General features: G+C 40.8%; 1 protein-coding gene and 1 long non-coding RNA gene across 15 annotated transcripts in view; one reads left to right on the plus strand and one right to left on the minus strand.

The window, feature by feature from the left end:
* Nucleotides 1–12,217, minus strand: part of FMR1 (fragile X messenger ribonucleoprotein 1) — a 37,787-nt gene extending 25,570 nt beyond the window's left edge. For 10 of the 13 annotated variants that reach the window (XM_057718073.1, XM_057718070.1, XM_057718071.1 and 7 more), the window contains exons 1-2: nt 11,895–12,216; nt 2,142–2,194 (exon numbers count right to left, since the gene is read on the minus strand). In XM_057718073.1, the coding sequence (XP_057574056.1) occupies nt 2,142–2,194; nt 11,895–11,945 (104 nt within the window). In that variant the 5' untranslated portion in view covers nt 11,946–12,216. Of the gene's footprint in view, nt 1–2,141; nt 2,195–11,894 lie in introns of all 13 variants that reach the window. The other 3 variants (XM_057718072.1, XM_057718068.1, XM_057718078.1) reach the window with 2 other exon arrangements.
* A 394-nt stretch (nt 12,218–12,611) lies between these two features.
* Nucleotides 12,612–14,021, plus strand: part of LOC130842111 (uncharacterized) — a 40,495-nt gene continuing 39,085 nt past the window's right edge. For both annotated transcript variants that reach the window (XR_009050354.1, XR_009050353.1), the window contains exon 1: nt 12,612–12,714. This is a non-coding gene — a long non-coding RNA (uncharacterized LOC130842111). The remainder of the gene's footprint in view (nt 12,715–14,021) is intronic.

Genomic DNA, 14,021 nt, shown 5'->3' on the forward strand with positions numbered 1-14,021 from the left:
ATCTAAGATAATGTGGTATTATAGGAGTTTCTTTATGATTGAAAGGAAAGAAAGGTTAAATATAGTCTGAAGTTTTACAAAACATCAGGTTTGCTGTTTGTTTTTAAAAAACCAGAAAAACAAAAAGGAAACACAAGGAAGACACTACTTTAGTAGGGACCTATCAAATCCTGGTGACATGCTCAAAGCCTGTGTTGAATCTCATATACACTCCACAAACACAAGGAAAAAGCTGATCTATTTCAAATTCCCAGGGTGACAGCTAGAAGAGAAACTTGTACACAGCTATGGTACAGGAGAGAATTAGGAGGTCCAAAGATAGAATAATTTTAAGCTTATAGTAGAAATCTGATTGAAAACAAATGAGAACTGATCACTGTAAAAACAAATACAGATACATTTTTAAATGCATAGAGGAAATAAGTGTTTGTTTAATACCTTAGATTAAGGACTATAGGAGAAACTAAAAGAGGAGCAAATAAAGATAACTCTCCCTTATGGGAAACAGTGTTTACCTAGTGATGGAAGCAAGCAAATAAGAGTGTAAGTACAAGAAAAAAAATTATTCTCCAAGTTATCAAAGATTCCTCTGTTAGAGGTGTGATGCTGCTATCTAGTATATAATGCATGGATAACCATGCAAAGAGGCAGATTCTAGAACTTTTGGCTCTATGTATTCAGAGAAAGGTATCCTATTAACCACCTGTATTTTGGACCAAGACTATTCGTCTACAGCTGAGAATAGGGTTGGATACCCCAAATCCTTTTATCTCGGTCCCCCTAAATGTGTTTTAGCCATCTGAGAATACTACAGTTGTCCCTTGAATAACTCAGAGGTTAGGGATGCTGCCCCTCCGTGCAGCCAAAAATCCACAGATAACTTAGAGTCAGCTCTCTGTATCCACAGTTCCTCCGTATCCATGGTTTGCATCATGGGTTCAACCAATCCTGGACCATGTACTACTGTAGTATTTACTATTGAAAAAAATCCACATATAAGTGGTCCTACACAGTGCAAACTCATGTTGTTCAAGGGGCAACTGTACTTTGTCCTATTGGTAGCTAAGATTCTGCTAACATTCTAATTATAGCATGTTTTGGTCAGATACTGTATTTTAACAGACTTATTGAGATACAATTCACATAACCATATAAGCATCCACTGAAGTGTACGTACAAGTCAATGGTTTTAAGTATATTTACAGATATGTGCAACCATTACCAGTCAATTTTAGAAAATGTTCATCACTTCAATAAGAAATCTCATACTCTTTAGCTATGGCTCTTCCATCCCCTACCAGCCCTAAGCAACCACTAATTTATTTCTTCTCTCTATAGATTTGCAATCTGTTTCTGATACACTATTAATTTCTCTTGGTAAATAAAACCCAAACATTTTAATTGTTGACCATCCTTCAGAGTTCAGTAAAATCCTAAGATCATGACCACATCTACACTTTGGCTAAGGAGTTTATACATACTTAAGAATCTTGAATGGCTACTCTGAAAATAGCCATTATTAGCATTCAAAAAATCAAGAGATCTGTCTCCCCCTACAAAATGTTAACATCTATACTACTGATGCCTTTGTATAGCTAATGTTCCTAGGCCTCTAAGTATTTTTATTTATTCATCTAGCAGAAAAAAGCAGAAAAGATGAGTTACTGCTATTAATGATTATAAATATAATAAAACAGATAAAGAATGCTAATGGGCAAACAATTATTTCCAATAAAACACAACAGATGACTAAAACCATCAATTTTAGATTTAACATTACAAAACTCACACGGACTTTCCCAACACCCATGAATCCATTCATTTTCATCTTTTAACATTTACAGATGTTCCTATTCAAACTCTCAGTTACTAATACAGAAGAATCTGGTTTCTTCATATTCAAGGGGACTGAGATGTAAGGACCAAGATTATACAAAAGGGATCTTTGAAGTCATTAGCAGGAACAGTCATTACACTGGTTTAATACTGAGTTGTTCACGAACTTCCTGGTCAGTAACATGAAGACCCATTCCTGAAAAACACTCAAACTAGACTTGAATTTTTTAAAATGAGGAGTAAAAAGAAAAATTAGCATAAAATATTAAAGAACCTGAATATTAAAAGTATATCAAGACACTTACTTGTTTTCAAATGCCACTGTTATTGAATCTTCATGAACATCTTTTACAAATGCCTATAAGAAAAAAAACACAGTTATATTAATTAAGCTTAAACATCATTTCTGTTTTTAGTTACACTTTACAGAGATACCAAACATTTTACATTTAACAACAGAATGAAGCTTCAAGTGAAAGTTTGTCAGTTTGTGAGGATCACTCATTCATGAATCACATCTATATTTAGATACCTACTATGTGCTAGGCCCTAGGAATACTGATTAGTTAAAATAAAACACAAAGAATTGCTCCAGTGTTCCGCATCTAATAGGACAAAGACAGATAAGTCAATTGAAAATTACAATGCAAAGATGAAGGTACACTTTAGGCTAGAAGTGTTGGAAACTAAGAAACTTTTTCCAGAGTTATATACCAGTCAGTATGGATCTGTTGTAACCTATCTTTTTCTCCTTAACACAATTTTAGGAAAATACAATAGTAAATAACTAACTATAATCTCAAATCTATGTATACACAAGTACACTAAGTTCTCTTTAACAACAATATGCTGCTAATACCACTAAAAAGTCCAATTACCAGAGTTTAATTAAATTCTCACTCTCACAGGCACTTGGTGAAAAAAGTTGTAATATAAAGTACAGAGGTTTAAATCTTTTAAATCTGATGACGCTATTGCTAATAATCTGCAGAAAGACATAACAAAAGTAAAAGCTAACTAATTATCAAGAATTCTTTAAACAGTATGCTGTCTGTAATTCTATAAAATTAAGTTTTTAATAGGTGCAGGAAAGGAGGTTTTGTTTTTGTTTTGACAATTATAGGAGTAGGATAAACCATAAAGAAACCCAAGGGGCTTTATATCTTCATTCATTTTAAAATGGCTTTAGAGATTTAAGCTTCTTACTCCAATGTGTTCTGTACATGTTTCTGTCCTTTCGTGGTTTCTCCCTGTCTGCAAGATTACGGTCAAACTCCTCTGGCAGAAAAAGGCCTTTTGTGACCTGGCCCTGCTGCTCACCTCTCCAAGCTTCATCTTTCACATCTTTGGAGGCTGTGATCCAGCCACACTAAACTACTTGGGCCTATCTGTATATGCTGCTGTTCCTTCTTTCCTATTGTCCTTCCCCTCTTTTCACCTAGCTATCTCCTATTGGTCTTTCAGATTTCAGTTCAGATGTCATCTGCTATGGGAAAACCCTGAAGACAAAGTTAAATTCCATCCTCTACATTCTCATAGCATCCTATGAGTATCCCCACTGTAAATTTACCCCACTATAGTCTTTTGCCCATTTTCCTACCAACATTAAGTTTCCTGAGGGTGGGCAATATAGGTCTTATCTTTTTTACTGTTGAACTTCAGAGTATCCAGGGTTCAATTAATAGTTATTATCATGGATCACTGCCTAGGGAGTTCCTATCCTAGGAAGGGGTTCCTTTCCTTGGAGGAAAGGTATGTGTGTGGTGGGGGTGGTGGTATGTCGATCAGGGAAGACAAACAGAAGAGGGTGAGGTTCCTATCCAACTTAGGGAGTAGAGGGAGACACAACAAGCCTAATGGGCAGCAGGAACAAAGGCTTAGCCCTGGAGGAACAGCTTGAGGTGTAGCAGAAAGAAATCCTGTGTGGACAAGGAAGCCAAGACAATTCAATGGGAAAAAGAACAGTGTTTTCAACAAATGGTGCTGAGACAACTGGATATCCACGTGCAAAAGAATAAATTTTGGCCTAACCTTATACCATATACAAAAATCAACTAAAATGCATCAGAAACCTAAACATAAGAGCTAGAACTATAAAACTCTTAGAAGAAAATACAGTAGTAAATCTTCATAACTTCAGATATCGGGAAGATAACTAATTTGGATTAAGACCGTTCTTTAACTTCTGTATCCTCAGTGACTGGCACAATTTCTGGTATATAGTTGTGCCCAATAAATGTGTTAAACAAATGATGCAATGCAAATCTCTTGGGAAACAAATACATCTCCAAAGGCCAGAAATTAAAGCATTTTTTAAAAGCTGAAACTTCCCAAAATACCAAATTAAAACACATCAGTCAAGTATTAAATAGCTGCTCCTAAGAAAAATAATGGCAGCTAAGGCAGGGCCCTGGAAAATATTTACAGTTGACCCTTGAACAACACGGGTTTGAACTGTGAGGATCCACTTACGCTTGGATTGTTTTTCCAATTAATTTTTTATTTAAAATTTTTTTATTAATTAATTTTATTTTTTATTTATTGGCTGCACTGGGTCTTTGTTGCCGCGTGTGGGCTTTCTGTAGTTGCAGAGAGTCGGAGCTACTCTTTGCTGTGGAGAGAGGGGGATCTACTCTTCATTGCAGTGCATAGGCTTCTTATTGCAGTGGCTTCTCTTGTTGCGGAGCACAGGCTCTAGGTGCATGGGCTTCAGTAGTTGTGGCACATGTGCTCAGCAGTTGTGGCTCACGGGCTCCAGAGCGCAGGCTCAGTAGTTGTGGTACACGGGCTTAGTTGCTCCATGGCATGTGGGATCTTCCTGGCCCAGGGATCGAACCCATGTCCCCTGCATTGGCAAGTGGATTCTTAACCACTGTACCACCAGGGAAGCCCTCCAATTAATATAGTACCTATATTTTCACTTTACAGACCTTTAAATTAACTAAGTGGGGGGAAAAGTTTGTGTTCAATTAGAGATCACAATATGTGGAATCAAAAGAGCTAGAGTTTGAGTCCTGATTCTATCCAAATTGTTTCATCTTCCTGCCTTTGGGTGAGTCATTTATCAATTCCTTTGTTTCTGAGGCAGACTGCACAGGGGGTTGGCACCCCTAACCCCACTGTTCAAGGGTTGACTCTACACGGAAACTAAACAGAGACACCAAACTTGTGCAATTTTGCTTAAAAGAGTAAAAGCAAAGCTATGCTAAAAGAGAGTTTCCTAGTAAGATAAAGGTGGACTATAATGGAATCTAGGTGTTCTGCTATACTCAAGATGGCTAAATTATTATTTGTAAATTAAGCATGTGTACGTATCTCTATAGATGTTGGTTTAAAGTGGGGGGGAAATCCACATTTTCTTCCTATCATTTTTTTCTTCAGATCTTTATTGGAGTGTAATTGCCTTACAATGTTGTACCAATTTCTGCTGTACAACAAAGTGAAATCAGCCGTATTTATAAATATATCCCCATATCCCCTTCCTCCCACCCTCCCTATCCTACCCCTTCCTATCATTTTGATCTTATTTATTTTTCCTTAGCTATATTTAAATCACACACATTTTCTACACAGTATTTACAGAACTCTAGTTTAATACTGACCATGATATTTTAGAATATACTAGATTTCATAAGGGTGCATGCCCCCAGTACTCTAAAGGATTTGCCTCACTATTCAGCAACACAAAGCCTTGATTTTCGGTTAAAGCTGGAGGAACTGGACATTTGGTTTTATAAAGTAAGTCACACAAATTATGAAGAAAGGAAAAACAGACCCAACCCCCCCCCCCCACCACCAATTTCTCCCTTGTCTCTACATCATGGCTAATACCAAATTAACAATCTGCTTTTTGAGGGTGGGACTCCTATTAGGAGCTAATCCCTTATTTACCAAAAAACATCACTGCTTCTGTCTTCATCCTTGTCTAAAGTTTTATGTTTGCATGCCTTGGCAGTAACTAATATTAGTTCCTTACTGCATATTATATGCTGAAAATGTTGAGTCCTTCAGTCAGCTAAGAGAACCTTGTTACAGATGGGTGAAGAACCGTTCTCACTAAATCAGGTATCTTTCCAATGCTATTGTCCTTGTCTAAAATTGTGCTGCTGTTCACCACAGAAGCTGCTGGTCATCTGTAAACATTTCTATTTAATTAAGTACAATTCAATAAATTTAAAAATCAGTCTGAGTCATACACATTTTAAGTACTCAAAAGCCACACATGGCTTAGTACCTACTGTAGAGGACAGCACAGGTAGAGATACTTCCGTCATCACAGAAAGTTCTGCTGGACAGCACCGATTTAAAACATTTACAAATGTTGGGGACTGTTTTCAAATCCACCTTGAAAGCCCTCTAAAAGTTAGTTTCATTACTTCATTGCTATATTTTATTTTTTTCTATTTGCAAAAAAGTCATTGCACAGTTTAATCACACTCATTCACCATATCTGCCTATTTCCTAAAATTAAACATTCCTTCAAAGGAGGAAGATCTGCAACTGTTGTGACTATTAAAAAAAAAAAAAAAAAAAAAGCTTTCAAAGACTCTAAAAGCAATTCCGGATGTAGAGTGTCAAAAATGGTTTGAGTAATCATCACAGCCTACCACAGCCACTGCCTTCGAGTTAATGAGGCTTATCTGTATATGCACGTATGCATGACTGTTTCAAAACCAGTCATTTTAGCCACTGTTTGCATATTATGTGAATACAAGAAGGCATGGAATACCTTGCTGCTGTAATAAGTGGAATAAAAGAAACTCACAGGTTGCCTCTGGGTTGCACTCTTGCCAAGGACAAAGCTCTCCTGTGACTTCTGAGGCCTTCTGCTAAAATTTCAGCAAAGCTCCCATCTTTCTGCTTCTCATCATACTTTCTCCAATAACCCTCCTTTTTGGCCGCGCCCCTCCCTTACCCCAACGCTCATACCCTTCCCTTCCCTGGCCACCCCCAGAGCACTATCACCCCACCCACCACCAACTCGGTTTTGTTGTGCTCTCTACCTATCTACATCAAGCGAAGTTGATGAGAAGACAGGTTCAGGGAATTCCTGAGGTGCTGGTTACCAAAGAAGGCAACTGAGTGGGTTTGAAAGAATACAGTAAGGGAGCTTCATGGGACTAGATGAGAGCTAGGGCTCTTATAAGAGTCAATAAACTTAGTGGTTAAGAGTTTTGCTGTGAATGAGAGGTGGGTCCAAAATCTTGGTTCTATGACATAACAGCTGTGGGACTCTCCAAGAAGTGGTCTCTGCCTCAGATGCCTTGTCTGTGTAAGTAAGGAATGGATACAAGGGAACTGGACTTGCCTTCTAAGGTTCTTGTGAATAGTGAAATAACACGTCTAGTGCCTAGGATGATGCCTGGCATGTAGTTGGCACTAAATAAATGAGAGGTAAAGCAGAGAGGGGCATATTTTATAAAAGATGTAGAACCATAAACACTCTTGTATTTGAGAAAGTTACATCTCAGCAAAAGCACACGTAGAAAAAGATTTAAAAATTAGGATAGAAAAAGAAAAGGCTGTTTCCTCTAAGATACTAAATACTAAAAGGTTATTTAGACTTTTAGAAGAAAAAAAGTGATGAAAATCTTTGGGGTTTGAAAAAGGTGCTAACAGTGCAGTTAAAGACAGACACAGGCTCCTTATCAGGGGGAATAAACAGAAAATCAAAAAATCATTATGGGATCCCCCACCTTGCTGGCAACTGGGCCAAACAGGCAATCATAAAATCATACTAACCCAAGTGTGTAATGACTAGAGATATCTAATTCAAACATTACATCACCGTGATTGATGAAACTAAAAGAAAGTCCATCCCTATTTGCGTGAACTCTTACTCTCCCACTACACCGCACACCTAAGCTTAGTAAACTCTCTCACAAACATGAGTCACTGGTCACAAGAGAGGTGACTATGTAGACAAATTTCAATGTAAGCTCCCAACCACCAATGAACACAACTACTACATCATTACTGTAGACAGCACATGTAGTGCAATGATAATTCTCATTAGAGAAAACCAGAGTACTGCAAAATATCCCTTCTAAAGAAAATCTGTAGGAGAGAGACTATAAGGACATATGAAATGTGATAAAATACGATCCAAACCCAAGGCTTCACATATAAAGTGAGTTATTGCTTTGCCACTTTGAATGTGGGCACTAACAACATATGGGAATGAACAATGGGAAAGGGAAAAGTACAATAAACCTCATTAACAATTCTTCCAACCACGGTGCATGGCTAGGAATACTCGACTTCACTTGGGCATTTACCGCAAATTCTAAGAAAAATGCATCCTTTCTGGTTCACCTTGATGCAAAGACAACACACAGATACAGAGAGAACAGTATTAAGTGAGTTATTAATTTTCCTGTGTGTATGTATTCTAACTTTTGAATGTTTCAGCTCTTATGTGCTCCCAATGTAACAAAAGCAAATTTCATAGGCGCACCAAAGATTTCTAACTATCTTTCATTAATAGGCATTCACACGAAGAATTACTGTATAATGTGTCAAGGTGCAAGAGTTAATAAAAAGGAAGCCGATACACAAGCTGAATATTTCATGACGTCTTTGTATCAACAGTAAAAAATGGTAACATAGCCTTGCAACTGTACTTATAGAATAATGCTAAGGCAGTGTTATAGTAACAAATACAATCAAAAGCTAGGATGAAATTTTAAAAATGGGCAGGAAATCAAATCCAATTTATTTCTTCAAGCTAAATTTCATCATTTCAGAAAGTCAGACTACCTGATCTCAAAGCCCAGATCTGACCCTTACTACCTCTGACACTTAGTAATAAGTCACTTACCTCAGCTCTCTGTACATCTATGTCCTCATCTATAAAATAGGAATAACAATAGTACCTCAGGGTTGTGGGAGGTGATTAAACAAATTAAGAGAGGCAAAGCACCCAGAACAGTGCCTGGCACCTAAAAAGCTCTCAGCATCTGTAAACAGTTACAATCAAGATTGTAGTCATCTCAGGAAGCACATTCCCACAGTGGGCAGGAATCAGAAACCCAATTATTACACCACTGAACTTTACATGTAATTAATAATTTGGAGGTTTTCAGAGTGTGTGAATATAAAGTTGGAAAATGCTCAATTCAAAAGGGGAGCAATGATGCTTCCATAAAGATACTAAACACTAAAAAGGATTTTTAGATGGGGAAGAAAAAAAATGCACTTGACCTGAACAATTTACTTCCTCGAAGTACAGAAGACTTCAGAGAAAATGCGAAGAAAAAATTTTTTTTCGAAGAAAATTTTTATTAAAAAAATTTCCCCTTGACTGTACATTTTAGGCAGATGTCCCTACAGTAAAGACCTTTTCCAACATTCTTGGATTAGGAAATGCTTTGCAAAAATTTTGGGAGATATAATTCCAGTGTCTTCAGGTCTTAAATAACCTAGGCTCTATAAGCTGTACTCATGACTTTTTCTAAGAAAAAGAAATACCTAGGCATAAAAGTAGTGGCTCTGACAGTTACTAAATCTAACGTTTGAGTTTTTAAGAATAAACACCAGAGGGAAAAATAGAAATGAGCCGTTACAATCTTGGGGTTTAGGTTTCATGGTTCTGTTGATTCTGAATCCTAAGTTTGTGTTAATTTTTTAGAGAAAAAAAACCCCAATTGTTCTGAGCATATACTCTATCCAGTTTATACTGAAAATTTGGACCACGTGCTCAGAAGATGGAGAACTGTACCTTGCAATATGGTGGTTCTGGTAGGCAAATCAAAGTCTGAATTCAATTATACTGAAGCCGTTTGAGTTGTTTAGTTCTTTAAGCCTTTTCTATCAATCTGATGAACTCAGGTTCCTAATTTTTTCGTAACTGTAACATTTCTCCATAATAGTTCATTTTTTATTCCTATTTATTGCCCATCCCACTAGACAAGTAACTCAGTTTACTTCTGCTTTACTTTTATAACACATCAATATTGAGCCCTATAAGAATTTAAACCTTTTTCATTATAGAAACTATTTTTCTACCAATACAGACTATTTGAGGTTTTCTTAAAAACAAAACCTTAATTAAATAAACATAACAGCAATTTCTTTGCACACGTTTGTTCACGTTTAACATTTCTCCTCAAGGAACTAAGGGACAACCCATTCCTTTTATTCACCTTCAAATTAAGCAACTTGGTTAAAAAACAAAAATGGGGGGGGAATTAAGAGCAGAGATAGGGGGCATTTCTTATATTCCAATCAGTTTGCAAGCAAAATCACAGAAGCAAATCATAGGTTGCTGGAACAGAACAATAAATGCTTCAAGACCAGGACGTGCTTGCTACTTGCCCTCTATAGCAAGCAAACTCCACTAAAAGACAGTAAGAGTGGCATCCAATCTAAGCCAATATCACAGATATATCAGAATACCGCTTAACCATTAACCCCTGCTCATATATGTTATAGTCAGTGCCCCAAATCTACTGAGCAAGACTACCAATCTAGGAAACATAACGATTCCACACAAACTAACCAGCAGAAATTATGGATCACTGAAATAAATGCAACCAGAATTTTGACTGCAGAGTCAACTAAAACAATTTTATATTGATGAGACTGTTAAAAACATAAATGCTGGGTTATTTTTTCCACCTTTTATAGCTAAAGGTTTTATCATTTTGCTAAAAGTATGGGACAGTTTACATAATTTACTCACTTACGAAATATATTGATCTCCAAATATCTCCATAAAATTGGTAAACACATATATAGTTAAGTCAGTGTTTATTTTTCTATATCTCCTTTGAAACGTTTATGTTATCCTTTATAGATTTAAGTATTGTGTCTGGACAATGGCAACATTTAATTTCCATGCTTCCTTCTATATGCACTTTCTGTTGCCAAAATACTGGAGTAAGGTGGGACGTTACTTACAGAAGTTACAAAGACATTCAAGAGGAAACTAGAACTTACACATTGCTAGATCTACAGCAAGTATGGACCAAGAGACGCCTCCTTTTGAAAATGTAAGATACTAGTAACATCTGCAATGGTGTAACTTAAAGAAAAGCCCTCAGCAAAAGCATGCATGACTATTTAAAACCTCAACAATACAGTTCACTGCAACATTACACAGAGAAAATAGTCAAGCACTTGGAGCACAAAACACTCATTTCCACTCACTTAAAAAAATTCCCTAGTAATGATATACTCGTAGTTAATTTCCTGAAGTTTCATGGCTTATATCCAGGCCTTTGGAGGGTTAATTTTTTTTCTTAAGTAGCAGAGTTGCCAATGTTTTTAGACTGTGAAGCATCTGTATTCCTGAATCTGCCCACATTTGTAACAAGGGAGGAGGTGCCACCAATATTCAAGACTACCAACTTCTTTAATCCATTACTCGGATATGTTAGGGTCTTCCTGAAACTTTTGCCTCTAAAATCTCTTCTGAAATCCACAAAGAGAGATCACTAATAATCAGTTGCCATTGTGATTTGGTACCAACTACAGCTTCTTACTACTCTTTCTTCACACCGCTCGCCCAGAACAGTGAAGCTCTCCGAAGTCCCAATGCTGGACCGGAAAAGAGAAGCCAAAGGGGATCGCAAACCCTCTCTGCAAGGCAGCAGGAGGCTTGACGGAAGCGCCCCCCGCTCCTCGGCAACTACCCACACGTCAGGCCCGGATCCCACTGGGAGAGGATATTTAAGAAAACAGAAATAAGCCATCACCATCACTTCGTGCGGATACCGGCCCTTCCCGCCCAGATCTCCTACCTGCCGTCGGCCCTCGCCCATCCCCAGCTCTCCCTGCCGGGGCTCGGTCCCCGAAAAGGCACCCTCTTTTCCTTGCCCGTTTCTCATTCCGACAGGCGCCAGGGCCTCACACAGGAGAGGCAGCGGGGCTCGAGGGGCTTCCTACAGGCCCGAAGTCCGGTCCTGCCCTCCCTCTCAAACAACATCCCGCCGCGCGCGCCCTGGCCGCCGGGCGCGGCGCTCGGGAAGAGGGCCCCAGGCCTGCCTCCGGCCGAGGCGAGGAAGAAAAGGGAGGGAAAGAAGGGCGAAGATGGGGCCTGCCCTGGAGTCAAGTACCTTGTAGAAAGCGCCATTGGAGCCCCGCACTTCCACCACCAGCTCCTCCATCTTCTCGTCCGCCCTGCTCGCTCCGGGAGCCCGCCCCCGAGAGGTGGGCTGCGGGCGCTCGAGGCCCAGCCGCCGCCGCCGCCGCCGCCGCTGCGCTGCCGCACACCCCCCGGCAGCGGCGCCGCCGTCACCGCCGCCTCCTGCGCTCGCCGTCGGCTCACCGCCCGCTCCGAGGCGGCCCCTCACCGGAAGTGAAACCGAAACGGAGCCGAGCGCCTGACTGAGGCCGGACGCTCTGGCCGCTCCGCGTGTAAACAGTGAAACCGCGTCATGTGACCGACGCCGCCCCTCCCCCCGCGGGTTCGGCCCCTCGGCCCCGCCCTCTTTCCCCTCGTGGGCCCAGAAGCGCGCGCCTGCGCGCTGCTAGGGACGGGCCGGTGGGCCGGGCCCAACGTAAGGCGCGCGGGCGCGGCGTGCGCGGGCGGGAAGGCGGGAAGGGCGGCGACGGGTCGCACCGCTGGCCGAGGTTGCTCAGCTTCGCGTTGCCTGGCGAGGTCCAGAGCGCCCGTTCCTTCGGGAGCGGGGGGCCAGCCGAGGCGTGGGAAAGGGCCTCCCGTAGCGAACAAGTGTGCTCACTTATCCAAGTCCCGGCTGGCTTGGGTCGGAGGTGTTTTTGTTCGTTTGTTTTTTAAGTGGGGCAGAGCCTAATTGAGCTGGAGGTGGAGTGGGGGGGCAAGGATAAAGGTGAAGAATTAGAGTGAAGAAGACTTTGAACTAGTAACAGTGGCAGCCGCGGTGACCAGACTTGTGTGACCCTTAGAGGCAGAAGGTGAGAGTAATGCCCTCCCCTCCCCAAGAGATTTTGGGCTGTCCTGTGGATACATCCTGCGTCCTCGGAGGGGCAGTGCAGTGTGTCAGGACATCTGGAAATGTTAGTGCTTCCTCAGGCCCTGCACTGACCCACATACTTCCCTTCCCTCAATTCAGTTTCATACTTTTACTTGACATAAGTTAAAAAAAAAAAAAAAAGGAAGGAAGAAAAAGAAAACAATGTGTTAAACACTTGTTAATTTCTTTACAGGGTATTTCCGTACTATTTCACGCCTACTGTATGCCCACCTTGCACCAGAGGCGACCTGTCTACAGGGGCCCGTGCACCTGTTCCCTTGCAGCTCTTCCCCTTTACCCTCCACAGTACAACAAGCCCCAACTCTTTCTCATTCCTACTTCTGCACCGTGCTTGTATCCACCTTGACCTAGGTTTCCTTTGGAAGCCTTGTATTCAACTGAGAAGTTTATTGAGCCCCTACCATATGCCAGACACCATGCTGAGTGCTAGTGAGATATTGGTGAAAGGAGAAAAAAAAAGACTGCCTGCATTGAAGTTGGGACCTAGAGGCATAGATGAACATAAATCAAATTATCAGAAAAATAAACGTGGAGTTGCAACTATGATAGGGCTGTGAAGGATAGGTACACCTATGATAGCGGTACAGGACCCAGTGTGGGGTGGGGGAGGGGTGCGCAGAGCTGGGAAATGACTCCAGCTGGAATGTGACCAGTGAGAGTTAACTGGCAGCACTGAGTTGGTGGAGGCCGGTTGAACCGCCCCAGGCAGGTGCCCCAGAATGCAAGGCATCCTTGGGCCTCCAGTTCCCTTCCCACCCTACTCCTAGCCAGAGCAGCAGCGTTGCCGCTCGTGGAGCTGCAGCATGAAAGCCTCAGATCAAGGGCCACATTCTTTGAGGCCGTGGTAAACAGGAATGATCTATTGAACTAGGGTTTCTGGAGTAGTCACAAGATGCAGAGATTCCAATGAGGCTGAAAGAGAATCTCACCAGTCGGCTGCATGGAAGCAGAGCAGAGCATGAGCTTTAACCCCACTGTAGTCAAGGTTGATTAGAATTGATTAGACAGATAGATTAGAATGATTATACCTTCCACGTGTAGGGTGTTGTTCAATTTATCCCGGGCATTCAAGTATCATCAGCTCTTGATAACCACTACAAGTCACACGATACCTGGTGCTGTTCCCTGAACCTCTGATGTGATTTCATGCCTTCATGTTGGCTCCAGAAATATTCTTCTCATTAGGGTTATCGGCCAGATTCCCATTAGCTTGTTTTTGGATGTCAG

This window comes from Hippopotamus amphibius, chromosome X, assembly GCF_030028045.1.
Source record: "Hippopotamus amphibius kiboko isolate mHipAmp2 chromosome X, mHipAmp2.hap2, whole genome shotgun sequence".
Lineage (NCBI taxonomy): Eukaryota > Metazoa > Chordata > Mammalia > Artiodactyla > Hippopotamidae > Hippopotamus > Hippopotamus amphibius.